The sequence below is a fragment of the Centropristis striata genome, chromosome 14, assembly GCF_030273125.1.
Source record: "Centropristis striata isolate RG_2023a ecotype Rhode Island chromosome 14, C.striata_1.0, whole genome shotgun sequence".
Taxonomy (NCBI): domain Eukaryota; kingdom Metazoa; phylum Chordata; class Actinopteri; order Perciformes; family Serranidae; genus Centropristis; species Centropristis striata.
Window position 1 is genome coordinate 19,613,011 of NC_081530.1, and position 27,415 is coordinate 19,640,425.

Sequence of the window (27,415 nt, forward strand, 5' to 3'; positions counted from 1 at the left end):
CTTCATGGCCATCCATAGAGAAGTTGGACACAAACACCTGACACTGACAGCTCACATCTGGTCTGACAAGAAAAAGACAATAGCTATTAAATAAATGTCTTAAAATACACTTTTATTTACAATGTAAAACATTTAAATCATACAAAAACGGCCCTAACCATAAAAAAATCAAATCAATCCTATTTACATGATAAAACATTTTCAAATGGACTTTAATCAGAAAATCCAAATTAAGTCAAGTACGGTGTGGCATGAATGCTCTAGATGGCGTTTAAAATCTAGACACACAAGCTGGACATGTGAGCAGCCAGTGTGTGACAGAAAGAGTAAAACATCAAGAGATCCTCAGTGGTGTGCTTTAGTTTGCCATTTTAAAAGGCAATGTAAACATGCAAACGCACAGACAATATATTGTATTTGTGTTTCAGAGGCGGCACAGAGGACGTAAACCAGCCATCATCGTTATACCTCCTCCTTCATGTCTGAAATAATGGACGTGGATGGTGATTCTGGCCTTTGTCAGTTTGTTTCCCAGCTGGCTGATGATTATCAGTTAGTGTACTGTGATTATCAGTGATCCAGGAAGTTGAAGATGCTCTTCTGGGGGCCTTTAGTCTGTGCTGCAGGTCTGTTCTCCCTGCAGACCCTCTTTGCTGCCGGGTTCACCGCCCCCACCGGCCCCCTCTTCTTCATCATCTGAGGATCAAACATCAAAAGTTAAAGCTGGTTCTGAACATTGAGTCAGAGCCAAAACACCTAGTTTGGTTTGCCAGGGTGTTTAGAAATGCAGACAGTATGATTTTAATCCTCAATGTGGAAAGACTTAAATAACAGGGTTTTGTGAGTTTTGTTTTGTTTGTTTATATGTTTTAGATGGGTTAACAATGCAATTAAGCTAGTTTTAGTTCAGTGGAAGAGAGAAACTTGCATGTAAAAGCTGTATTTTATGTTTATTAAGATAAAATAGGTGTAAGAATCTTCCCTTGTGGCGGAGGTGGAAGTGGTGTCAACAATCAAACACAAATACCCTCAAACTGTAAACCCTGGTGAAATTTTGGTCACCAAACTTCAGCTTTCAGTTGCCAAAACTTTAAAAAATGGTTTCCATTTTCATCTCTTTCTATTTTTAAATAATTAAGATACCATGCAGTGATACATCAACTCATTAATGTGACAAATAGAATATTCATTACAGAACCTGAACAAAATTCTTTGCAGTAGAAGTTTAATCTGATACTTAGCGAATTAAAATGTTGCATGTTATCAGTTAATGTGCACACCCCCAATTCCTGATATATCAGCTACATTTCTGGTATTCTGTATGTTTTATTTACTCTGCCATAGTTTGTTACCCTTACTTTATACATGGGAGTACATGTACCTGCAGCAGCGTCTGATTATGGTTGTGACAGTAGCTGCAATATATAAATATCAGAAATACAACAAATATATACAATGTATCTATTACAGCGGTTGCCACTGATGGAAACCAAAGGCCACATTTTAAAAAGGGAACATTTTCAAAAAGCACATGGCGACATTTACAGTCAAGCCCTGCAATGAGACTCTTGTGCAAAACAATGAAACCTTGATAGACACTGAAAGGAAAGACCAAAAAACACTGAAGCAATAATGTGCTTCCCAGAAAATGTTTGTCGTTTTTAATCCTCCTGTTATATTCATTTCTCAGGAAGATTAATAATGTTCATGGGTCAATTAGAAATGTTTCATTATCCAGAAACTAAAAAATCCTGATGAACATAGTTTATATTTCATTGAGTTATCGATGAAATATAACATTACTAACCATTTCAAATCAATATTTAGTGCATTGATGTCCTTTACCTCTCACAGATCATGGTTCAATGAGGATAATTCACTTGTTTTTTCATTTTAAAAAATGCATGTTAAAACTTTAAAAAAAAATATACATTGGAAAGACCTACATATAAAATACAATTGTTTACAAAAAATACATTGTCATTTTTTTCTTTTTTTGAAAAAATATTAAAAAACTACTACTACTACTACTACTAAAATAACTATTTTTTTAATTTTTAAAACTTTGAAATGGCTCAATTTGACAGGCAACATAACAGGAAGGTTGATTTAAAAAAACAAAACAACTAATGTAATTTGAAAACATCTAAATTAAATGTGATGCAATGTTGAATATTGTGATAAGCCATGCTTGCAATCATTTTTGCATTTGTACTTAATTGGCTCCAATATGAGTGGTGGGCTTTGGCTCCCCCTAGTGTCATAAATCCAGAAGACATCAGAATTAATAAATTCACACTCACATGACGGTCGCATCGTGATATCTCTCTCTGAGGTCTTTGGAAAGTATTTTGTTTTTGTGCTTATTTTAGAACAGTGAGATCCTCCCAAAGACACACAACCAGACAGGATTGTGAAAATCAAAGTGGGTGACAGCCAGGGCTGCAAATTATTATTTTTTATTCAAAACAGATGGAAAATATGAGCATTTTTCTACTCAAGATTTAGCAATCAAAATGGCTCTTCTATCAAAAGTATCTAAGTTTCAAAGAAAACAAAAATTCAGCAGTACCAGGAGCTGTTTGTTTTTAGGATGAGATCACACATCAGAGCAGCCTTTTGACCACTATGCATGTGCTCATGGGGCCCGTTTTGCCAATTTTGCAACATGCAAGTTGCGATTTGCAGCACAAGATCATTTCCCCTTTCACTCATTTTGAAACATTTATCTTATCAAAACAAACATTCATCATTCTTGTGATCCATGCACAAGCACGCCAGAGCAATTTGAGATGCTGCCACCATTTGTTATCTGCACACAGGCAGTGATTGCAAATAGCTTTTTTTTTTGGTAAAACGAGGCCCCGGGATGATGGTGGAACGGTCATTGTGGACGCTCATTAACTGGTTACCATTTAGGCCTGTGGTGTCATGGCAGCTTATGTTATTTTCTCATTTGAACTCTGGAGAAACCAGGTCCAAACATTGTCCCCAGTTGCCCTTTCACACATGTAGCACACAGATCAATTGTGTCAGTCGCATTCTCCACTACTGGAAATACTTTCATGTCCTGCCTCCAGCACCCCCCCACCCAAACCAGACAAAGTATTAGGGATGGGCATTTGGGAGAAACCTGCCAACTCGAACATCTAGAACGTTAACCATCAATGAATCGATTATTCGCTATGCATACATGGGTAAAATAAAAGAAATATAGATAGTACTGTGCAAAAGCCAGTTTTGATAATGGACGCTTTTAGTTTGAAAGGACGAAAAGAGACTCGATCCTGTAAATCGTTAAAGTAACTCAAGTGAGATTATACTGTAATGATAACATCAAAGAGTTCAGTGTTTTATGTTTTAGCCCCCGAAGAGGCATGAGGTTAGTTTTCACAGTAATCTTGCATATTTAAGTTTGTTTTGTGTTTAAAAAAAGTTTGGGATACAATTAGACCGAGTAATTCATGCAAGCAAGGTTTGATACAGTAAGCTAGTTTTGCTAAAAATCAATACTCTTTTTATTTCTGTGTGTTTTGTAATTGTCATTTCAACTTTCAGTTTGTAAACTGTAGCTTTATCCAACTTAATTCTCAGCTCATTGGCTTATTGACGTACGGCCGCAGAACTGATAGCTTGGCCATGTTTCAGTTCAATGAGTACTGATACGCAGTCAGATAAAATAAAAATAAACAAATACACATATCGATTGAAACATCCATGTGATCGATCAAGCATTAATTGATTCATTATTCTGATCCCTAAGTCTGCTGCAGAAATCAGTGTTTTGACCTTTCATTTCTCAGCTAGTAACAATATTTTACAATAACAATATTAGGTGAATATTACTTTGAAGGAGCCTCTTAAGTAGTAATGATATTTTGGCTTAATACATCCTGAGTTTTACTCAGCACAGCTGCACCCTGGAACTGAATAATTTCATTTTTTGATTGCCACTTTGAGCTTAATTAAGGTCCTGCTGTCCGATCTCCTACACCTGCATGAATATGAGGACAAAATATTTATTAGAGACATTTCGGTCACTCACCTGTTTCTGAGGAGCGTCTGAGGACGACTTGTCCTTCTCAGGAGACAGAGTTTGAAACAGGAATCCTCTGCTATTTCTGGGTGCCAGAGGATTCCCCTCTGAGATCGAAGCCAACTTCTGGAGGACGGAGTGAGGCTGACTCAGGAGCGACCCTCTCCTCACCTGGCAGGAATCAATAAAAACACTTTCACTGACTTTGTACAGATCACAAGGAATATTTCAGAAAATTTGTTGGTGAAATATTTATTGCAGACGGCATCTCATTCTAGTGTTTTCAATCTTTTTCAGTGACTTTTACTCTTACTCATTATTCTCTACTTAGCACAGTAGTAGTTACAGCCTTACTTAAGGGCTGCCAAAGTGACTGGAAAAGTAAATAAACCTCTCAATTACACCATTTGGCTGCCAGCTAGGTAATCCACATAAAATCCAGTTGTAATCACACTGAATAAGTTTAATATTTTGTCCAAGGTCAACAAGATATGGTGCTAACATTCATCTAAGGGCGCTTTCACAACCCAAGTCTGTTTGGTCAGTCTGAATCAGAATGAAATGAATACTTTTGGTCTGTTTTGTATTTAGTCTGGTTTGTAGGCGGGTAAAGTAAGAAGAAAAATTTGCGAGAAATTTGAGGTAGTATTTCTTCTTATTGGTTGGAAAGTTGTTGGGATGCATTCAGCTCCATGTTGTTTTGTTTATGTCTTTGTTTACATTTTCCACCAAGTACCTTTGATTTTACTGCTCATAATCCTGCTCCGGCTTTCCTACCAGACAATTTTGGAGAATACGAGAAAGTATGATTGAAACGGACAAAATTATGGGTTGTTTAAGTGCCCAAAGTCTTTTTTATTCAGACAGATGCCATTTGTTTTTGCAGAGACGAAAAGCTTACTCAAGAAATCCTTCTACCTTCTGAACTTTAAAAAAAGTGAACAAGTAGTTCTGTGTTAAACTGGAAAATTAATCTTAAACCAATGTTAGAACACGATAAAGTCCCCAACAAGCAGTTCAACAGATATGACGTATACAAAATTAAAGAGTCAAAAGCAACTTAAACCAACATTTTTCATTCCGTTTTGACGGTGACGTACCTGTAGGGGCTGCGAAGCTCTCTGGAAGGGGTTGAGAGCCGACGACGGCTTCTTTTCGGGTTGTGGTGCCACAGGGAGCTCTGCTTTGAAAATGTGTAAAGTTAGAAAGTGAAATTGTCTGAATGCAACTCATCCAATATCATGCACCTCTTAATTAAATAAAAGTACGGGATCTTATTAGTGTCATTGTAACATTTGTCAAATGGTTAATTTTGATACACTGATATAAAAAAGGACTTTGAAACTGAACAGCACCTTTCAAAACAAAGTGGAGAGCAAACAAAGACTGTTTTTGTTATTAAAGGACAGTTAAGTCGTCAGTTTGCTGGCACAGCAGTACAAATAGTCAATTTGCCTTTTAAATCTGATTAATGTCCTGTTGCTGGACTCACTTTGTCATTGGAATCCGAGGATGTGAGTTGGCCAGAAACAAAAGCTCATGAATAATACTTTTTTTTTCCGGGAACACAAGAATGTCACAACTGTCTGGAAACGAACGCTCTGAAGTAACTCGCCATTTAGCAATGACAGTACTGGCAGCAGTTTCCCCTCTGTGTTTGGTTTAGCTAGCTGGGACACAGGCCAGAGTTTTGCTGCAATCAGTGTGTGTGTGTGTGTGAGAGAGAGAGAGACACTGTGTTTTTAATCGCCAAAGCTCTGGATCAGGTGGAGCTACTTCTGAACAGTGTCAATAGATCAAAAACCATATTATATCTGAGGAACGAAGACTCTTAGACTTTTTCTCTGCTAAAAATCTAGAAACTGTTAATCACACCTTCATAAGCAGAAAGAAAACGATTGTGCCTTCCATTTGTTTACTATTTCAGTGGATTACTGTCATAATTATTCCACAAAAGCAGTGATCACTTAACAAAAACTATCACTTAACATGTTTGTTTTTTATATAACAAAGACAACTACACAATTAAACACTGACTTTATCAAAATGCAATATTGTTGACCAGAACAGATGACTAAAATGTAGTTGAAATAAATAAAAAACATTAACTAAATCTATATTTTCATTGACCTAAAGAGAGCACTGTTTCTGTTCTGCATGTGTCATGTCAGGACAACATTGGACCTGTGGCCAGAATTGATTTACTTCAAAATAAATAAACAAATCAGAACATGTGCCGTGTCTGGTAAAGTGATCTGATGGTGGCATAACATATACATCCAGACACTTTCTGAAAAGCTGCATCCATAAACATTCAACCTGCGTTGTCATCTGATAATTATGGAGATAAAAATCTTAAATAAGTTTTACTAAAATTACAATAGTATTTGTTTTGGGTGGACTTGATTAAAATGATCAATTTTGTCTGATGACTAAAATGTCAGTTTTCTTTGACTTGATTAAAAATAAAAACAAGATAACTAAATAGGATAAAAACTAATAAGGATATTATATCAAAAAATGATGACAAAATGAATACTAGACAAAAAATCATGTCTGGGTGTCTGGGATTCTTCTTGTGAGGCCTCATATCAAACTGACCTTTTCTCTGCAGAGTCTTGGCAGTCAGCTTCTTGGCGAGCTTCATGAATTGACTGTCTTCCTCTCCAATCTTCTCATCATCTGCATCCAAATCTTCCCCTTTCTTGGCTTTCTGTTCAGACTGTGAGAAGAGACACAGAGACAGGAATGAAGACAAAAAAAAAAAACAGCCAATGACTCATCTTGAAATACGTCTTGAATGCACACAAACACACATTTAAGCTCCTCTTTACATGTTTACAGGGATAACTCTTTTCAAGTAGCACTGAATAAACACAAAGAAGAATTTTGAAATCAATCAATGCATTTTTATTAATGTCTCCTCACTCTTTTATGTGCAGCGGACAGAAATTGTACATCTTCAAACCCGACAACCTACTTGTTCTCTCAGCCACTGCTCTCTCTCCATTCTCGCTTTCCTCCTCTGGACCTCAGACGGGTCCACTAGATCATCTTCCTCCTCCTCTTCCTCCTCGCCCTCCGCTCCTGTTCGGTCCATGTTGAAAGCATCGTCTAGAAGAGGGGTTCAAAAAGAAACTCTAAATCACCTTCCTTTTCAAGGAAGTTTAATTCCATTTGTAGAATCAAAACAGAAGATTTTATGAATTCAAAGTTCAATCATTCACTTCTCTCCTGATACTTCGGCATTTTTTTTTTAAAGTTTTGTGATTGTGTGTGTGTTTCATTGTCCTTGCAGGGATGAATGAAGAAAAATATATGTAAAACTTTTATTAAAGGGTATAAATCCAGGTGTTCATACACTACTTGGGTTGTCTTCTTTGAACCACTATTGTCTAAAATCCCATTCAATTTGAAATTAAATACCATTAAAAAGGTTAAGGGTGTTTATGTCTTGATCAGAATCAGAATCATTTTGTTTTCAAGTAGGTATAAGAACAAACAAAGTACTAAAATATAGATTAAGAACAAGGCAAGTCCTGAAAAAAAAAAACAACCCAGCTATTTGAATAGAAATAAAATACATTTAAAATATATTAAGGACCAAGTGCACGAGACATAGCATCTCCTCCCTCTTGTTGAATACAACTTGAATACTATGTGCTAATGTTTCAATTAATTACAGAAGATAAAACATTAAATGAGATGTTTTTCCTTCTCACTCAACGTGATCCGAGATAAAACATTTGTGTGCAATTAGACTGTCGTCTCTGTTCCCTTCACTGTGTAGATGAATCAGAAGCTATTTGTTCCATTTAAACTGATTAGTGTTGTGGTTGGATGTTTCTATTACAGAATTACACAGATTAAAATAGAGAAAAATACAAAACAGTAGAACAATATGTATAAATATGGAGTTATTATCGCGTCAACTTACCAATATTTTTCCAACGGAAGCGGCGAGCTCGTCCCGGGCCGTCAGAGTGAAGGTCTCCGTCGGCAAGGTAACGCTCCTGGTAGAGCCTCAGACGACGCTTGTCATCATCCATTATCTGCTTCCTGTAGGGACAATGACAATTTACACCAGAAATGTCAGATCAGACATCCACCTCGCTTTTATTTCTACCAGATATTCCCATTATGACTTGAGCAACGTTAGAGGAAACTCTCTGTTCTCAGCAGCTTGAACCCGAGTCATTACTCACATGTGGATCTTGTTGACTTGATCCTGCAGCTCCTCGTCCGAGGGGAGCTCCTCGAGAAGCTCCTCCTCCTCGTATTCGCTCCCTCTGTCGCCGTCCTCATCATCGCTGCCCATGTCGCTGCCGGACAGCTCCGCCTCGGACTCCAGATAGTCGGTCAAACGCCTGTAAGAAGGAAGCAAGAGACGAATTACGCCTGGGCTGCTACAGCGTGAATTATCTGATGAAAACAACTGATTTTCCTCTAATGCCTAACACAATATAGTGATGTGCTCTATTCTACGGTCCATATCCAAATGCTGCTGCTTGTTGATACCGTAAATTGTTAATACTTTATATTTTTTACTTGTTTATTTGCCAACACGTCTTTTATTTCTAGTTTATACTGTTTGCTTTTTGTTGTTTTTTGCTGTCCACTTTGCATCTGTGATTCTTGAAATTTCCCTGTTGTGGGACTAATAAAGGAAATCTTATCTTAAAGAAAAGAGTATGCAACATTTATAAATGCATATGGTGCATCATCAAAGGTTTTATTTGAGTTGTGACTTACATTTTCTTCTTTTTCTTAACCCGGTGCGGTGCAAAGACACCCTGCATCTCCTCTTCTTCTACGTCATCATCGTCCTCACCAGCATCTGCCTCCTCCTCCTCTCCATCCTCCTCTTCATCGTCTTCCTTGCCATCCTCTTTGTCATCATTGTCCTCCTACGAATCAACAATTCACTTGTCATGTGCATCATCAAGATATACATCCAGTATGATATTTGTGCTTGAAGTGGATTTTTTTACTGCTAAAAACTAACAATCTCACCTGTTCACTGTGACTTTCCACGTCTGACAGAAGCCGGAACTCACAATCCTCTTCTTCCTCCTCCTCCTCCTCATGCTGCTCTTTCTCCTCTAGTTTCTTTTTACTTTATACAGAGAAATCACTATGAAAATCTTATATCACACATAAATATTCTTATTAATTAAAACTTTATCTAGAGGCACTGAAGTGATGAGCAAAAAGAGAGGAAATAGGGACACGGGGAGCAGTTTTGTAAACAAACATAGTATTCAACTTTTTCAAGTTTTACATTAAATATTTTGTGGAAAAATCAACACTTATTTGGATTATTTTAGGTCTTTGAAGTGTACCTGTCTTGTGCTGGTGAAGCCGTACGAGCAGAACCTAAAATTGGCAGAAAAGGAGACACATTTAAACATTGTAACTGACGGAAAAATTATTCAAAACTATATCAAACCTCGAAAATCTACATTTTAAGACATATTCCGATGGTAAAGTGAAATCAGTGGAACTACACAATCAATAGAAATTCTAACCAAAAACATAAAAAAGAGGTATGAATTTTTGCAGGACAGTCATCTCAACTACAGATCATTAGAGGTTCCTCATAGTTTAGTTTTAACGACTTATTTCACTAAACTGAAGCAAAAACTAGTCTAAAGTTAGAAAACTCCCAGAAATCAGTCAACATTGAGTACAATTTAAACTACAAGGTTGAACATTGTCAGAAAATGTGTTTGTATCATTATTATTTATGAAATGAGGGACATCAAACACTCCTTTACCTGGACTAGGAAACTTCCCCGAGCACAGCCCCAGAAGCTGATCCATGGTGTTATCAGACCCTTCCTCCTGTCCTCTCTCTTTACTCTTCTCCCCCACCTGCTCCTCTCCTGCTTGTGTCTGTGGAAACGCTCCGGAGCACAAGCCGAGCAGCTCATCCTGCGTTTCTCCGAGGCCTTCTGCCCGGCTCGAGCCGCTCTCCGCCGCCGCAAAAACCCCCGAGCACAGCCCCAACAGCTCCCCCATGTTGGCATCCATCGCATTCTCATCCAGGCTGTCCAGGATCAACTGCCTCTTGTGGGACTGAGGAGCACCGGGCCGAGGGCCCACATTAAGGAAGCCGTCCGCATCCAGTAACTGGGAGTGGGTGTCGTCCTCCAGGGAGAAACGGCCTTGTGAGTCTCCTCCGAGACCGGGGCCAGAAGCTGCTCCACCCAGGGGCCCCGAATCGGCTCCTGGAGATGGAGGCGCATACAAGTCCTGGGAGTCCTCAACAGGGAGGCAGAGAGAGGGCTCGGACAGTTTGCCTGAACTCTAATAGAGGAGAAAAGAAAAGATGAAAAACTAAATGTTTTAATCTGGCAGCAAATTACATTGTATATATCAATTCTGAAATAATTTCCTTTGTTTTGTCGTTGCTTTCCCACATTTTTATGTAAAGTAATTCAGTTTATCTTGCCTTGAGATTTGGGAGAGGTCTTTGTATAAATATATATCCCACTAAAAATCCTGCACAGGCTCTAATTTCCTTTTATTCATGTAAATATTGAGTATACACTACCGCTCAAAAGTTTGGGGTCACTTAGAATAGTCCTTATTTTTGAAAGAAAAGCTCACTTCTTTAAACTTAAAATAACCTGAAATTGATCAGACATACAGTCTAGACATGTTAATGTGGTAAATGACTATTAAAGCTGGAAACGGCTGATTTTCTATGTTATATCTATTATAGGTTGTCAGCAACCATCACTCCTGTGTTCCAGTAAAACATTGTGTCAATCCACGTTTATAGTGTTGAAAGGCTCATTGATCAATAAAACACCTGAGCATTATGTTAGCACAGCTGGAAACTGTTTTGTGCTGGTTTGAGAAGCAATAAAATGATCCTTCCTCAGGCTGGTTGAGTATCTAGAGGTAAAGTTGGAGATTTGTACAGGTTAAAATGATTATTTCTTCCATTGTATATTATATTTCAGATTCATTTTGTAACTCATTTCATGAATAAAACAGTTTATTCCCATTTTCGTGGTGACCCCAATTTCATTAATTTCATTTTGTAACTCATTTCATGAATAAAACAGTTTATTCCCATTTTCGTGGTGACCCCAAACTTTTGAGTGCTAATGTGTGTAGATGCAGAGGTGTCTGTACATTTCTATAAAATACACATTTTTATGTTTAATTAAGAAACAAAATAATTATGACACTTAAATTGTACACATAAGAGTATTTCTGTGTATCTCTCATCCATTTGACTGAACTGAAACACATTCAGGATTCAAATGCCTGATGATTTCATTGTGGCGCTTTAAAAGAATAACCCTTGTATCTTACCTTGGAGGCAGAGCCGAGGAAGCTGGGCCTGAAGAAGCAGGGAGAAGGGGAGCGGAACATGGACGAGATATTTCTTCCTGCGGAGCGCTGATGACTGACAGGCTGGTAGGAGGTGATCATAGATCCGGCGAGCTCAAAGCTGCTGTTGTGGCTGTTGTCCTTCACCAGGGACAGAGAGTCGTCTTCTTCTGGAGAGGAGAAGGAAGAGAGTAGAAAAGAAATGTATTTGCATACATTTTGCAAAAAAATACTCAAAAGTGTCCTCCAAAGAGAGACCTCTCAGTGGAATGAGAGGGTATGTGGAAACAAAAACATTCTTATCAGCATTTCTTTTCATTATTAGCTAATAATAACTAGTAATCAGCCTGTTTAGAGTGTAAACAGTATGAACAGATGAAGTCACTGTACTCACCCATCTTATTGCTGCTGCTGTCTTGTCCAGAGGGACCAGACCTTCTTACACCATCACTACAACAACAGTGATTTACAACAGTTTTACTACTTTATACAAACACACAATGTAACAACATATGTAAACATCCAAACAAGTATTACCAAAAATGAACTTGTTATACGAACACACAATATGCGATATGTAGATATGAAGGTATTTTATGTTATTTACAGGCAGTTTGGTCCCTAAATAGGACAACAAGTAATGACTGCGTAAATAAGACTAACTCATGATTTGTCCGTTAATTTAACAGTTTTATCATTACATTTTTTAAGCTCATGCTCTTACAAAGTTAAATACTTTTATACCATTTATGTGAACAGATCTTAAAGTAAAGCACACACCACGTACAGAATACTCATACACATTTAAGATAGTTAATTTGTTGCTTGCAAATTAGATTAAATTATAGTACATATTAATGTAAGTATACATTTTATTTTGGTTTGTTTTATTTTTCTTATGTTAACATACTGACACAAAACATACTGAATACAAAACACAAAACAAAAAAGACTGAGCCCTGCATTTACGACATTTTTGGGGCCAATGCAGATGCTGGAGAGTAAGAAAATTCTGATGTTGATATATCGGTCGATGTAGTATCTATGCACCAATATATCTGTGATAGGCCGGTAATGGCAGAGACTAATGAATTGGTCAGGCTCTAATAAAAGAGTCACACAACCAGACAATCCAAACACACTTACCCAGTGCGAGAGCAAGAGTTGCCGGGGAACAGCATGAGTGAGCCATCTGCGTTCAGGTCAGAGGGCCCGTTCAGCAACACAGGAGAAGGACTCCTGACACTCGGGGCCACACTGCCTTCCTCATCTTCCTTCTCTTCTTCCTCACCATCATCACCTCCCAGCAAGTCATCGACATTCTGTTAAAAAGAGAATATCAGGCTGAGTACAACAGGAATAAAAGCACAAATATGCATAAAGCTATTTGATTGTTGCAAAGCAGCAAGAAACAAACACGCTTCTTACCTCTTCGTCAGACTCGTCAGTCATCTCTTCCTCCTCCTCTTCCTCGTCCCCACATTCTTCGTTGTCGAGGCGATTCAGCTCAGCCCTGCGTGCCCTCTCCTCCTGTCTCTTTTGGGCCATGGCGAGCTGTAGGCGCTGCTTTAGAGTCAGCAGCTTCTCTCCTATGAAGACAGAGGAAGTAGGTAATGTCAGCAAACAAATCAAATCTCCAAGTCAATATAGGTGCAGCACTAAACCATGGCCTCGTTTATTTCTCTTTAGTTTGTTGGTGTTAAAAGAGGTCACCAATCTGGGGCCTTCTCCATAAAGTGATTTTACCAAATAAGCCAGCCTTATTTAGGGTAGTCTGACTCATTTTCAGTTGATTTGGTTCTATAAACAAATATAATTACAGTCATGGAAAAAAATATGAGACCACCCTTTTTCTTCAGTTTCTTGTTCATTTTAATGCCTGGTACAACTAAAGGTACATTTGTTTGGACAAATATAATGATAACAGCAAAAATAGCTCAAGAGTTTAATTTACGAGCTGATATCTAGACATTTTCCATGGTTTTCTTGATAATGATTTTAGTTATGATCAAGAAAACCAATGGCTAAATATCAGCTCTTAAATTAAACTCTTTTGAGCTATTTTTGTATTGTTATCATTATATTTGTCCAAACAAATGTACCTTTAGTTGTACCAGGCATTAAAATGAACAAGAAATTGAAGAATACAAGGGTGGTCTAATATTTTTACCCATTACTGTAGTTAACTAGTTTGACAAAATCAAATGGAAATGAGATTAACCAAAATTAGAAAACTTGCTTTACATAACACGATTTCCCAGAAACCCTGGCCTCTTTGTGCACATCACATGTGTATCCATACCTGGTTTGGTTGCAACCGGCTCTTCTTTACCCTCTTTAACAGTGACAGTGACTGACTCCATGTGCAACTCCTCCTGGCCAGACGGGGTGCTGTCTTTGCGGACGATGTTAAGCTGCATTGTTCGCTCTCCTTGAGGGCGTACGGCTTTCTTGACGTGACGAAGGTAGCGCTGCTTCAGTGCCTCGACGCCTAGTGGAAATAAAAAGGAGGTGACGAAAAGATTGAAATGCAATCGCTGAAGGCTTTATTCAGATTTATGACACATTCTTGATCTTCTAACTTGGAAACCCTAAAAGAGTAATCACTCACCACTGTTTGGCTGTGGAGGCTCAAGCTGAACAAAGGCTCCGTCATCTGGACACAATTTAGCGACAGGCGGTGGGTCCAGTCCAAGCTCCTTCAGTCTGGCCAATTTGTCCTTCTTGGGTTTGGTGGGTTGTGGTGCTACATCAACGCTCCCACACTGCCCGTCTAACGGCTTCACCAAAGCCCCGGAAAGAGGCTCTTTTTGCAGGGCCTCAGATTCAGACATTACCGCGGACTGGCTTTGTTCCAACAGTGCAGGAGATGTTCCTTCTGCAGAAGCAGGTCTCACCACTTCATCTGTAGTGACCGTCTCCTGCAGACTCTCAGAGAGGAAGAGCATCGGCCCAGATTCCTGGTCTGGATCGAGGCTCTCAGTTGCCTCTGTGGCTTGGCTGGCACTCTCCCTTTGTGGGGACGAGGTGGCAGCAGGATGAGGAACGGGCTGGATCTGAGAGGACAGATCCAGAGAGGGAGAAGAGTCCTGCTCGGAGGTTGGCTGCAGAGGCTCAGTGGGTGGGTTGGTGGGAGGTGGAGGAGGAGCTGACGGCGTCTCCAACATCATCACAGAGTACTTTGTAGATCTGAAGAGAACAAGAATATAATGTATTTATTATGGTGGACATGACACTTTTGACCGAATGCTGATTGTTCCTGTGTAAATAAATCCATCACCGAAATCCCCATAACTATATGTGAAACTTCAATTTGTCCAGAAATTAAATGCTTGTGACTTTGGCAGGCAACCAATGTATTACAACATCATATATGTCTGGTTAAAGTGTGTTAACAGATGATAATATTTGGCCAATGTGGCTAGCTTCCGCCCTAAGGTATGTGTTTTATCTGTTATTTTTGTTTGTATTTACTTTAACAATGCCATGGCGGGACCCTCGGGCCGGGCTCTCTTCTTAAAGAACTGGTCGATGGTCTTCGGCTCGGGGATGTGGTAGGGCAGGCCGAGTGAAGACTCTACAAAGACAGAAATTGTCAAAGTAGCATGGAAAACATCTCTTTTACAAGGTCTGAAGCAAACATTTTAAACCATGATTATGACGAATTATCAGTCAACAGTTCACACATAAAACACAACAGAAGTGTTACTTTTAAACTGACCTCTGACCAGCCGCTGAGACTCACTGTGGAGCTGCTTCATTGCCTCTTTGCTGGCGCGTGCAGCTTTCCTCTCCTGAAAACATCACACATTTTGAGAATTAAATCACTTTTTGATATTTGGGGTCAATTTTACAACATTTAGAGTAAATTCAAACATTTCAGCACAGCATACCACACGCTGGGGTTTCTCTGGTGCATCTTCATCCTCTTCCTCCTCATCCAGGAGAGGATCCTGCAACAAAATTTGAAAACATTTAAGCAGAGGCCCACAAGGCCAACATCTGCGAAACGCCAGGCCAACCATTGTGCCACTCTTTTAACACATCACTAGTTTTGCGTTCACTTTTAACAAAGTATAAATAGTACCAATCAGCGGAGCAGCGTATCAACAAAAAACAAGGGAACGATCCCAATTGCAAGCAGTCATCTGTTTTTGCACCTTGTGTTTATTCATTTTTTGCTTGATTGCAGCTCTGATGGCCTCCAGAGACTCCTCCTCCTCATCATCGTCCAGTCCGGTGTCAAACAAGTCTGTGTCGCCCAGCTGACATCCACTGTCATTCAGAGCCCGAGGGAGAGGCGGTGAGTTCTGGTGAAATCGGTACAAATTTGTTTTAATATTATGCACTTGACTCAACCATTAATTTAACACTTGATTTCATTTCTAAAAACTGAAATGTATGTAGATGTTAATTACTTATTTGATGATGTGATTGTTGAATGCTATTTTACATACACATTTTCAGCGTATATGTGCAGTTTCCAGACTAGACTGCAGTATGTACCAAGCACCACGTGCAGGGTTATGGATAGTTCAAAACAATTAGAAGGAAAAAAATACCACTGTGAGAAAACCCAGGTTTCACTCACCTCTGCCACTTCAGAGAACCTCTCCTTCTTGGTTTTTTCCACCACTTTGCTACGCTTCTCCTTTTTTTCCCGGTGCCTCTGGCTCTTCTCTCTCTTCTTCCGTTCCTTTGTCGATTTCCCTTCCTTCCTCTCCTCCTCCTGTTGCTCCTCAGCTTCTCCACGTCTGTCTTGCTCTGGCTCACTGTCTTCACTGTCAATGGGAGCACGGCTTATTCTCTTGTTCTTCTGCGGCCCTTTCTCTTTCCTCTCATCATTCTTTTCAGCCTCTCCGGTCTCCATCTCCTCTCCACTTGAAGCAGATAAGACCAGCGCTTCAGCCATGTGTACACTGCTGTCCGCAGCTGCATCCTCTTCCTCACTGTCACTGTCTCTAATGGCGTTACGGTGAGGCTTTCTGTGGACTGTGATGTCTTCATCATCGTCAGAATCTAAACACAAAATAACTATTTAGAAACAGTTATAAGTATATGGACATATGCAGTGATACAAAAACAATCATTCTTGATGAGAAAACGCACTTTAAATAAGACAATTTTTAAAATTAAATTAATCTGCAGGTGCAGTCAACTCTTTAAGGTACCTTTTTTACATTTGCACAGGCAGATTTCTCGTAAGGTGAGTATTGGCAATCATGGGATGCCATTGACACAATCTGACTTGATCATTTGCTAAATACCTAAAGTATATGTGGTTTGACAGACATTAACATAAAATGGGACCTCTTTACATAGACAAAGTGGCCACTGCCCCGTCTCACCCAGGTTTGATTATCATTCATTGTTGCGTTACTTTACCTGGAGGCACTTCTCTTTTGTTGACCATCTCTGTGACCATCTCCTCAGCTGGAGAGCCCATCCCGCTGTCTGAATCGCTCTCTGTTACTGTTTGGGCCACAGCTGGTAGACCCTCAGCCTGGGTGCAAAACAAAACAGGATTTACACATCATGATGATTACTTTCTATAGCAATGGGGAAGTGCAGTAGTTTGGGCTGATGTCCATTTACTGGGGGGAATGAGGATTCAATAACACAGCCTTAATCTTACTTTGTGTGCTTAGTGTATTACTTCAGTTACACTCCCACACTGAAACTGTACTTTACCCACTCATGCTGCTATTTACTCTTTAACTGTTCTTACATTGTGCCCTCATTTTACAATGACCTTTGCCTTATTGCCTTTTAGTATATTTTATTTATATTTTTTAGTGCTAGTCTCTCAAAAATAACCAGTGAGGAGCAGTGCTCCAAATTTTGTTGTATACTGTATACACTGACAATAAAAGCTTTCTATATTCTACATCGTCACACTGTTAAAATAATCGCCTATGTAATTTTTTGTCAAAATTGTTTTTTTTACCGAAATCATCTCCTCATGACGCCGGCCACCTATGGTAAAATCGCCTACATCCTCAGTTGATCAGTTCATGTGATTTTACCCCTTTAAGATAATGACCTATGTCAAGTGTGTGACTTAAGCAAGATATGGTAACACTTTATTTTGAAGGTGTCTACAAAAGAGTGACATGAACGTGTCATAAACATGACATGGGCTGTGTCATGAACATTAATGACACTTTGAAGCAACATTAATGCTCATGAGACTTGTCATTTCATGTTTCTGACAGGCTTGTGTGACTCTTATATAGACACCTTCAAAATAAAGTGCATATCTTGCTTAAGTCACAAAGGCATGTTCAAAAAAATTGCCTAAGTATTTTATTTCTCTTAACTTACATAATTTACACACAGTGTTATTACTATGCCTATAGCCATCCTTTGTTACATCCTTTTTGAGTGAAACGATCAATAAATGTCACATGTAACACTTTTGGAGAAGTTTTTTGTGTTTCCTGCAAAACTTTAAAAAATTAGTTAGGCGATTATTTTAACAAGGTGACGATATTTACTAAGTACTAGGTATTGGTTTCATGGTTATAGTGGCCGTTGAAAGCTGTTTAACTCAACTCTCTCTCGCTCTCTGGGTTACCGAAGTTATATCATGTTTCTGTATATGTCAAAAACACTGATGAAAAAGATTTAGTAAAGTCACTCTAAAGCCTGAAGACTGAGTGTGTAATTTCTAACTGCCAAATGGGTGGCAAATAACATTAGTGGCGCCTTGCAATAAACCAAACAATGAGCTCGTAGTTAGCTGACGACTTTGCTTCCTTTCAACATTTGTGGTCAACTTTGCTACTTTTACACGAACCAAACACACCATGCACAAGTGATCGATTTCCCAACATTATAATTACTTAAGAGATACTGTTTAATCACTGGTCAACAAAGTAAAATGCCGAATTTAAGCGTATTTAATCGATGAGACCAGGCCGGAGCGACGACCATCATCCCAGCTGGCTAAACCTAACCTAGCCAGCAGGATAGCTAACTAGCTAACGCCAACTATATCTTAATATTTCTTTTAACAGGATTGCTTTCGGTATTGCCAGCCTTTCTTCGTTTCTCATAACTAATGGTGGCATATATGTCAGTCTCATAGTTTCACAGATATTAAAACTAGCAAGTGAAATGTGAAATAATTTGCTCACCAGTTGCTGAGAAACGACCAGGCTCATCTTTGTCCGCCGCCTAGTTTTCGCTGTTTTGTCAAATAAACCGAGCGGAGGCAGCGCTTCGTCCGGTCTCGGCAGCCACAACAGACGTCTAAGAAGCAAATGTCTGCGTGACAAGGGCTATTTTTGACCTTTAAAGCACATTTAGAAAGAGTTTAGCTGGGCTGCGTCTCTTCCTCCCGCCTGTTCCCCACTCACCATAGAAAATTTGATCTTTCGCGCGTCGTGACAGCTGGCCCGCAGTTTTTCGTCACCGAGGTGTCAATCGCTCCGTTCTCGCAATCCCATTGGTCCACTGAAGACATTTGTACCCGCCTATTATGACGTCACGGCTTGGTGAGCGCTGGTTTTTATATACCGGTAGTGATCGGATGGGCGGAGCTGAGGGGTTTACAACAAAAGTGAGGGATTGATAAGATAAAGAAATGTAATTATCCAGAAACAAATTGTTGTGTAGAAGTTTTAATACAAAGTGGGAAACATTGCAAATATGTAGAATGCAGAAAAGCAAAATGTAAACACTGAGAATTTACAGTAAGGTCTAAAACCAAATGCACACAATAGCAGAATTGTAAAGAGGGAAACAGGTTGTAATCATGCAGTCTATGGTCATAATATATTCAACATAACATAACTTTTAAATTGAACAAGTTATGTATTTGCACCCCTTGTGATGCAAAATCTAACATGAACATGTTTAGTGCATGGTGCATAATGCATGTATCTCTCTGGTGTATGATTGTATAACAAATTATCCCATATAAAATATTTTTGAAGACATTGCTTAAATGTGTATTACTGCGAGAATTAACCACATGGTTATATGGGGAAAAGCCATTAAAAACCTACCTGTTGGTAATGTTTAATGGTCATTCCTTCTGAGCCAAAAGCTATTACAATTATCATCTTATTATCTAACACGCTATTGTTAAAAATGAATAATTACATTTGCAAGGGCCACTAAGGACTAAGCCTTGGATCGTTTGAAAATGCATCATCACAAAGCTGAAATTGTACTTATGTACAGTACTTGAGTAAATGTACTTAGTTACATTCGATACAGGATTGATTTCAACATTCAACCACTGGTACTTTCACAGTGTGATGGTATTCATTATTAGTACTTTTATTTAAGTAAAGAATCTGAGTACTTAATATAAGATAAGATAAGATAAGATAAGATAAGATTTTTTTTTTTTTCGATATTTATGAGATTTACTGTATCTTACACAAAAAAAGATATGGGGGGATTATATACAAATATGTATAGAAGTGTGTAATTAAACGGGTATTAAATATTCTCATCATAGGGCTGGGGGATAGGGTTTGTTATATTTAGTTATTTTGTAATGTTTGTTATTCTTTTCTTATATAAATATATTTATTTTGGAAAAAGATTGGGCTCTATTATTTCATAGGCTATTTTTGTTTCGGACTTTTTATTTATTTAAATGTGCACTTTATGAAACTTTGATTAGAAAAAAAAATGTACTTCTGATGTTAAACAGCATTCATTTTCACTTAAATAAACGGTTTTCAATAAAACATTTGACTCATGACGTCGGCCACCTATGGTAAAATTGCCTACATCCTCAGTTGATCAGATCATGTGATTTTACCCCTTTAAGATAATGGCCTATGTCAAGTGTGTGACTTAAGCGGATTTATTATGCCTAAGTCAAAATAAAATGTGACTTAGACAATTTTTTGAACATGGCTTTTTGACTTAAGCAAGATATGGTAACACTTAATGTTGAAGGTGTCTACATAAGAGTGACATGAGCATGTCATAAACATGACATGGGATGTGTCATGAACATTAATGACACTTTGAAGTAACATTAATGCTCATGATACTTGTCATGTCATGTTTCTGACAGGCTTGTGTGACTCTTATATAGACACCTTCAAAATGGCATGTTCAAAAAAATTGCCTAAGTCATTTATTTCTCTTAAGTTACATAATTTACACACAGTGTTATTACTATGCCAATAGCCATCCTTTGTTAAATCCTTTTTGAGTGAAATGATCAATAAATGTCATATATTATACTTTTGGTGAAGTTTTTTGTGCTTCCTGCAAAACTTGAAGAAATGAGTTAGGCGATTATTTTAACAGGGTGACGATATATAAAAACAAAAAGCAGTGATGTCATGTAACTAAGTGCATGTCAATAATTTGTAGTTTTACTACAGTAGCATTTTGAGTGATAATTTTTGCCTGTAACAAATTGTATTTACACAAATATCTCTGGTTTTATTGCTCGCATATATTATGTGAAAACAATGTAAAATAATTCATAAAGTAAATAAAGGGAGGGCTCATATCATTAAAGTTTTATCTGCCAGTGCGGTACAACAAATTACGCATGCGCACAGCGGGCTTCCACAGCTTCCAACCGGCGCATGCGCACTTACAAATCCCCAGAACCAGCAGTAGCGGCAGCTCAGGTCAGTTAGTTCAGTCAGCAGTCATCCACCCATCTATCTATATTCCCTTTTCTTAAATTAGCCACTTTAAGCTTCGCGATACCGCCCCCAATTTCAGCGTCGGTACGGAGCCGCCAGGCCGGGACAGAGACGGAGAGAGAGGCCTCGGCCATGGAAGCGCTCGGACCCGGTGAGTAAAAAAAAACAAACGGTAGAAAACAGAGCGCGAGCGGCGGAGCGAGCCAGCCGTTGGTGGGGCGCGTGTGCGCATATGCGTCGCATCACTGGGGGCCGCGGCTGCCGCGAGGCCTCGACGCTCCGACGGGGAAACAAACCGAGGCCCAGCCCGCGTGTGTGTTTGTGTCCATATATGTGCGTGTGACTTATTTACACCGACTCACAACCACGTTTTGTGCCTTTTTACAAGTGGGGGTTGTGTTTTAAACGGGCTATTTGAGCAACGTCTGCGCGGTTTTATTTATCTGAAGCACGCACTGCTCGTCGTGTCGGGGCTGGCATTGTGTGAGTGGGGATTTAACTAGGACCTTCCTTCCTCCCTTCCTTCCGCATCGTGGTGTGTTTACGTTGTTTGTTCACGATGTGTTTCTCTTTGGACACATAATACGACCCCTTCCCCGCAACAAGACCTCACAATACCGTCGAAATATGTCAAAATATGTCGCCTGTGTCAAATATTTCCTGCCCAAACCATCTAAATTTGTACCATCGCCATCACGTCTCTCGGGCTGCCCTCCGTCAAATAATGACAGCGGTGGGTGGGAAACAAAATAAACGCCAATATTACACATGTTTCAGGCGTTAAATTAGCAGACGTGCCTGTTTTGTGACTCGTAATTTACAGTTTTTATAAATGCGAAGCTGTCATTGGTTCAATCGCCATGCGTGTGCGAGAGCACCGCAGGGATGGATGGCGCTTTTATCGATCAGATCTGCAGCCCCAGCTCCATATTATTCCCCCTATATGATAACAAAGGCACTCACTTTGCAGCGATGCAGTGATCTAATGATAAAGCTCGCGGAGAGAAACTAACAACACACCTGTACACGCAGCCCTGCATTGCATTTTTATTGGCAAAATGTGTGTTTACCTCCATTTTTTTCCTTCAGAGACAAACTGTTCCTCATTTTGTTTGTGAACTGCGCCCGTTCATACATGAGGACTAGCAGAGCAAATCACATTTCCTTTGCAACAGTGAAGAAATTGTTTATTTTTTGTTGAATTTGTTGCATGTCCACACACATTATTTACACATCTAGAACACAGCTAGTGGCCTAAAGGAGGCTAGATGCTTTATTTAAGGAGGAAATATGCTTGAATACATGTTAAACAAATGCATGGTGCTGTTTGTTTGGAGAAAACAATAATGTACAGTTATCCACAGGTGTGTGAGGCACAAATAATCAGTGCAATCCGTCAAGTTCTTATCTATGATACCAGCAGCTGCTACACTTCAGTATTCACCAGTATTTGTATCAGCCTGCTCCATTACTCAGGGAGGACTAGTTCGAAATGAATGTTTGGTTTGCAAAGTGGAGTGTGGAAGTAGGTTTGCTATCTGTCATTCATATAGATAAATAGAGATACAGCAGCATGGTTGAAGTGTCCAGTATTAATGATAGCTCTTAAACACTCAAATTGGCTTCTACTCTCGAAATGTTTTACCATTAACCATTATTTTTTTAAGGTTAGGAATACGCTTGAATTCAAGTATACTCCTTGAAAATGGCTTGAGATTCAACATATTGGTGTTTCAAACAATAATGATGTAAACCAAAAATCTTTTATTATTTAAAATGAAACAGGTGATGATTTGTTTTTCCTCCTGGTGTCTCCCTAACAAGAGGCAGAGTGGACCCTAAATTGAGAAAGAGTTGCCATAAACACTAAACTTCTCAAAGATTATTTAGTTAATATGATCCTTTTTATTGTTTGAACAAATACCAATTGAACTGTACTCATTACATTGAAACATGTTAACTATTAAATGATTTAAAGGCTGTTTGTTTGTTTGACACCATTATTTGTCATTCATAGCATCCTCTGTTGTTCTTCCCCTCTGGAAAATCAGCAAGAATTAATTAATCATGATCAAAACATACAAAGTCAATATGAGCATAGGGCCATATGAGCATAATAAGATTCTGCAAACTTAATTTCTTTGTCATGATCAACGCTTTGGATGTCTGTGGTTTAGATAGCTCGCAAGTGCTTGAAAAGTGCCTGGATTTCACCCATAAACAGCTGTTACAAACCCTGTTTGTGCAAAAAAAAGTTAAGCTTTTTAGAATGCTTAACTTATTCAACAGTTTTATTAAATGACAGACACTTTAACTTCACTTCTTAAACAAGATCAGAATAGGGTCACACTGTTTCAATTCCACAATCATCAAATTGATGAGAATGATTTTTTGTTGTTGTTTAAAGCTGATATACAAACAATAATATCCAACCCTGCATACAATGCACCATTTCAGAAATGAGTCACCCTACAGTTGGTAATCGTGGTTACTTGAGATTGCTGGTAGGTGATCTGATTGCCAGGGGGCGGCGACATGGCTTTGACGGAGCTTTGAATTAATCAAGCTTTTGAATCACTAAATGCAAGGAAGGATGCAGATTCTAGAGAAGATTTTTCTAGGATCTTACTTCAGTTTCTGTTCTTCTGTAGTCATCTATGGGTAAAAGAATAATTCACATATCTGATTTTCATTAGAAAAGTTGGCATCCTTTGGTTCAGTTATTGGGGATTTCTTTCAGAAACATGCCCTTTCTGGCCTTCACTGAAGTGTAGCTTCAATTCTTTTGGCAGGGCCCCCAAAGGTTGTCTGTAATGATGTGAAGTTGACCTGAGGCATCTTAACAAAGCAGCTCGTTTGATCTTTTCTTATTGTTTAGCTAGCTGTAACTGTTTAAGAACGGCCGGGCAATCATTCGCTATGATCATTTATCGTCTTTGGGTGGATGAAATCATATTCAGATATTGGGATACACAGTTAGGTCATCCAAATTGATAATAATAAGCACACAATCTTAATTTTTATAGACAATCTGATGTACAGTTATGTACATTTATTCATATTCTGTTGTACTTCTCTGTTTTTACTCTTTTACTTTACTACTCAAATGAGAAGATACTCAATACTATTGTGGTGTATTTAATTTACAGATACGCTTATAAAAAGGACATTACCATGTGCTGTTTCATGTAGACTATGATCCTTTTTAACCCTAACCTTATTTATTTATTGATTAAGCAGATAGATAGATAGATAGATAGATAGATAGATAGATAGGACTTTATTGTCCACTGTGGTGGAAATTTGTCTTTGGCTTCTCCAATATATAAAATACAAACATGACACGCATAAAAATATACAATGACACACATTAAAACATACAATCTCTGAATAAACATAAATACACATAAGTAATAAATAAATACACTAGCAATACACTATACACCAGTAAAAACATACAGCAACAAACAATTGTGCAAATGGGCATGAAACAGCAGCAGGTGAACACATTTAAATACTGAGGTTTATTGCTCTTAAGAACTGAAATGACCTGTTACAGGATAAAAGACTTTGGCCATAACACCCAGCCCTATGTTAAAGTGGTGTATTTCAGAAACAAACTGAAACAGTTGACACAAAAGCATGGATTGTCACAGGAAAGACATAAATAGAGGCAGACAGGCGACAATTCACTGAAGGTGGCGTGAACTGAGGCAAAATATAAGCCCACTCAAGTTGAAAGTGTTATAACTTGAGCTAGAAAGTCAAGATCATCTTGAAATGTATGACTCCACTGCATGAATAATGTACAGAGACAGGTGCAAAAAGGCAAAAGCCTTGAGGAAATTAAATGATGACAATTCCCAGTAAGATGTGGGAATGCTTGAAGATGATCTCAGCATGAGTTATTACACATAGAGTGGATATGTGTGTTATTTTAGCAGCTGTCGTTGAGACATGCATCTACTGGCTGTTTGAAGGCAATGAACTGCAGATGTAACATTTAAAAGCTGATTTAATTTGAACTCAAAGTTGCACTAATTTGCTCCTGAAGCAACAGCTAAGAATCAAACCAAATGGCAGATATATCCTTCCTGTGAATGGTCTTTCTCAGTACTTTACTTTTTCCAGAGTCCAGTGTAGTATCTTAATCCAGGTGATCTGCAGGTGTGGGCGTCATCGCACTCCGCTCAGTGCAGTTAGTCTCTGACTCATCACCAGGCCAAGCCATCATCCTCATGCTTAGCTTTAAGCCCAGCTGTCTCTCTGCTTGATCACGCTGTGGTTACCAGGGACACACACACACATACACACAGCATTAGCAGGCTCCACAGTGCACGAGTAGTAAACCTCTATCGTCAAATTTGAGCACACCGCACACAGTGGCATGGCATTAAAACATTAGATCAGTGGAGAAAAAAAATCAGCATAGTTGGACAGACAGGCGGTGATCTTGTACTGTGTTGTGTTGCTCCTTGAAGATGTTTGTGGTCAGTTTGGATCCAAGTCAAAAGATGCATTTAAGGAGCAGAAAGACTTGTTTGGCTCCAGTGCATCTGTTATTTTCTGTGCCAGGAAAAAGCTAATTTCACTTCCTCTGTGACTCAAAGTGACTGTAGCCCTGTCTCACTTGGAACTGAAGCATAAAATGATGCAGGAAGCTTGTCTAATGAGTTGTTTAAATCGAGTAAATGCCACCTTTGTCAAGTCTGCAGGGTCTTTTTTATATGATAACCAGCACTACTTGTTAATGTTTTATTAATAAATGATGATGTTAAACAAAAAAAGGGTTCATATACCTGTTCAAATCAACTCAGTGTGCTTAAATATTGCATGACAAGGCTGCTCCAGTGCTTGTGACAAAGAAAGAAGGAATATTCAGAAAAGAAATGGGTGTCTTCTTGAGTAACATAATGTTCTGCTGCATATTTGTAGCTTTAATTTAATTTCTTATTAAGAAGCACTCTGTGCTGTGTTGGATGGCCTTGATGGTCATGTGATGTTCATCCTGATTTTTTATTTGTTATTAGAAACTGTGGGTGAATTTTATGTCTACTAAAAATATTCTGTTATATGAATATAGGTCAAGTTTTTTTTTTTTCTTTCTTCATAGCGGTACAAAATGAAGAAGTGACCCAACGTTTACCTCTAGTGTTACTCTAGTTCCTGATTTGCTAACAGCGTACCCATCTTTGTTGGTTTTTGCTGATTGAGTCATTTAGCTAGAGCTGAAAATATTTATGGTCATGCACAGAAAAATAATACATTTTCAAGCAGGAAAAAAAGCCAAATATCTGTTTTTCAGCTTTTCACATGAGATTATTCGCTGCTTTTTTGTCTTATAGTTGTTTATAGATTGAAAATTGAATACCTTTCATTTTTGGGCTGTTGGTTGTACAAACAAGACATTTTCCAAAGTCACCTTTAGCTTTGATTGGCAATAGTTTTCTGTTTTTATATACAACATAGTTCACTTTTTTTTCTAATGAACACTTTGTTTTGGAGGGGGAAATTCACAGATTACCAATATGTTTTCAAAATGGTTTGATATTAAGACAGACTGGTATACTGAAAGAAGAAGAATAGAGTGATGCTCACCTTTTATCTAAAATGTTTCCATATTTGTGCAGTTTTAGTTTCTTTGAGGCTAACTCTGTCGTGTCTCCTCACCATAAGAAACACAAAATCTTTTAATAAAGAAACACGACCTAATCATATGTGGGTAACGTTGTTCTCCCAGGCTAAAATAAAAAATGTAAATCTGTGTTGCCAGAATTACTTTGAGGGCTGTAAATATACCCTGGCAGCCCGCCAAAGTATTGGCTGATAAAATTGGACAACGAGTAATTGGTTTGTTCTGAACAGGCACTGCACTACTAAAAATAATCAGCAGATGGATCAATAATAAGAGTAATCTTAAATTTTAGCCATACATTTCATATATTTTCTACTTTGTTTCCCAGTTTTATCAGCTGCATGTAATTGTATCTTTTCCCTTTTTAACTTGTTGCCATTTTGTTTGTGCTCATAAACAAATCTTGAAGGTGCAGAGAAAAAACACCAACAAGCCCAATCAATTCAACGGAACAAGTTAGAAACTCAATCAAATGTGAAAGGACTGGTCTTTTTATCTACTTGTTGACTGACAGAAAATTAATCTACAACTGCTATTTTTAAAGCAAACCAACCAAATGCTTCTGGGCTCTGGCTTCTCAGCTGTGAGAATTAGTATCTTTTCTTCATCTTATGTGATGGTAAACAGAATATATTTAGTATTTTAGACTGTTGGTCAGACAAACAAGCCATCTGAAGACATCAACAAGGACATCTCGCTGACATTTTACATGCTGCAACAGTTATTCCTTTTATCGAGAAATTAAAAATAGTTGTGAGTCGCACA

General features: G+C 38.4%; 2 protein-coding genes across 6 annotated transcripts in view; one reads left to right on the forward strand and one right to left on the reverse strand.

Moving 5' to 3' along the window:
* Window positions 1–94: 94 nt before the first annotated feature.
* LOC131984285 (claspin) lies at window positions 95–18,744 on the reverse strand. Of its 2 annotated transcripts, none has more exons than XM_059349142.1 (24): window positions 18,523–18,744; window positions 16,769–16,886; window positions 15,975–16,402; window positions 15,544–15,693; window positions 15,277–15,336; window positions 15,105–15,177; window positions 14,858–14,960; window positions 13,995–14,572; window positions 13,686–13,874; window positions 12,812–12,972; window positions 12,530–12,705; window positions 11,778–11,833; window positions 11,366–11,553; window positions 9,814–10,345; window positions 9,379–9,412; window positions 9,050–9,152; window positions 8,789–8,943; window positions 8,242–8,403; window positions 7,974–8,095; window positions 7,017–7,150; window positions 6,638–6,758; window positions 5,137–5,216; window positions 4,046–4,207; window positions 95–696 (listed from the first exon to the last, which is right to left on the reverse strand). In XM_059349142.1, the coding sequence occupies exons 1-24, from the start codon at window positions 18,547–18,549 to the stop codon at window positions 571–573; spliced, it is 4,038 nt and encodes a 1,345-aa protein (XP_059205125.1). In that variant the 5' UTR covers window positions 18,550–18,744; the 3' UTR covers window positions 95–570. The 2 variants fall into 2 exon arrangements, with proteins under 2 accessions (XP_059205125.1, XP_059205124.1); XM_059349141.1 differs by having other exon boundaries at window positions 5,137–5,219.
* A 2,233-nt stretch (window positions 18,745–20,977) lies between these two features.
* Window positions 20,978–27,415, forward strand: part of ago4 (argonaute RISC component 4) — a 29,911-nt gene continuing 23,473 nt past the window's right edge. For all 4 annotated transcript variants that reach the window (XM_059349382.1, XM_059349386.1, XM_059349383.1 and 1 more), the window contains exon 1: window positions 20,978–21,166. In XM_059349382.1, the coding sequence (XP_059205365.1) occupies window positions 21,148–21,166 (19 nt within the window). In that variant the 5' untranslated portion in view covers window positions 20,978–21,147. The remainder of the gene's footprint in view (window positions 21,167–27,415) is intronic.

Excerpts from the sequence above, each read along its gene's own strand:
- LOC131984285 (XM_059349141.1), bottom strand. The coding sequence starts at position 18,549 with ATGAGCCTGGTCGTTTCTCAGCAACTG. Across the intron at positions 8,096-8,241 it reads CAAGTCAACAAGATCCACAT|GAAGCAGATAATGGATGATG; the intron begins GTGAGTAATGAC and ends TTGTCCCTACAG. Across the intron at positions 4,208-5,136 it reads GAGCTTCGCAGCCCCTACAG|GTGAGGAGAGGGTCGCTCCT; the intron begins GTACGTCACCGT and ends GATTCCTGCCAG.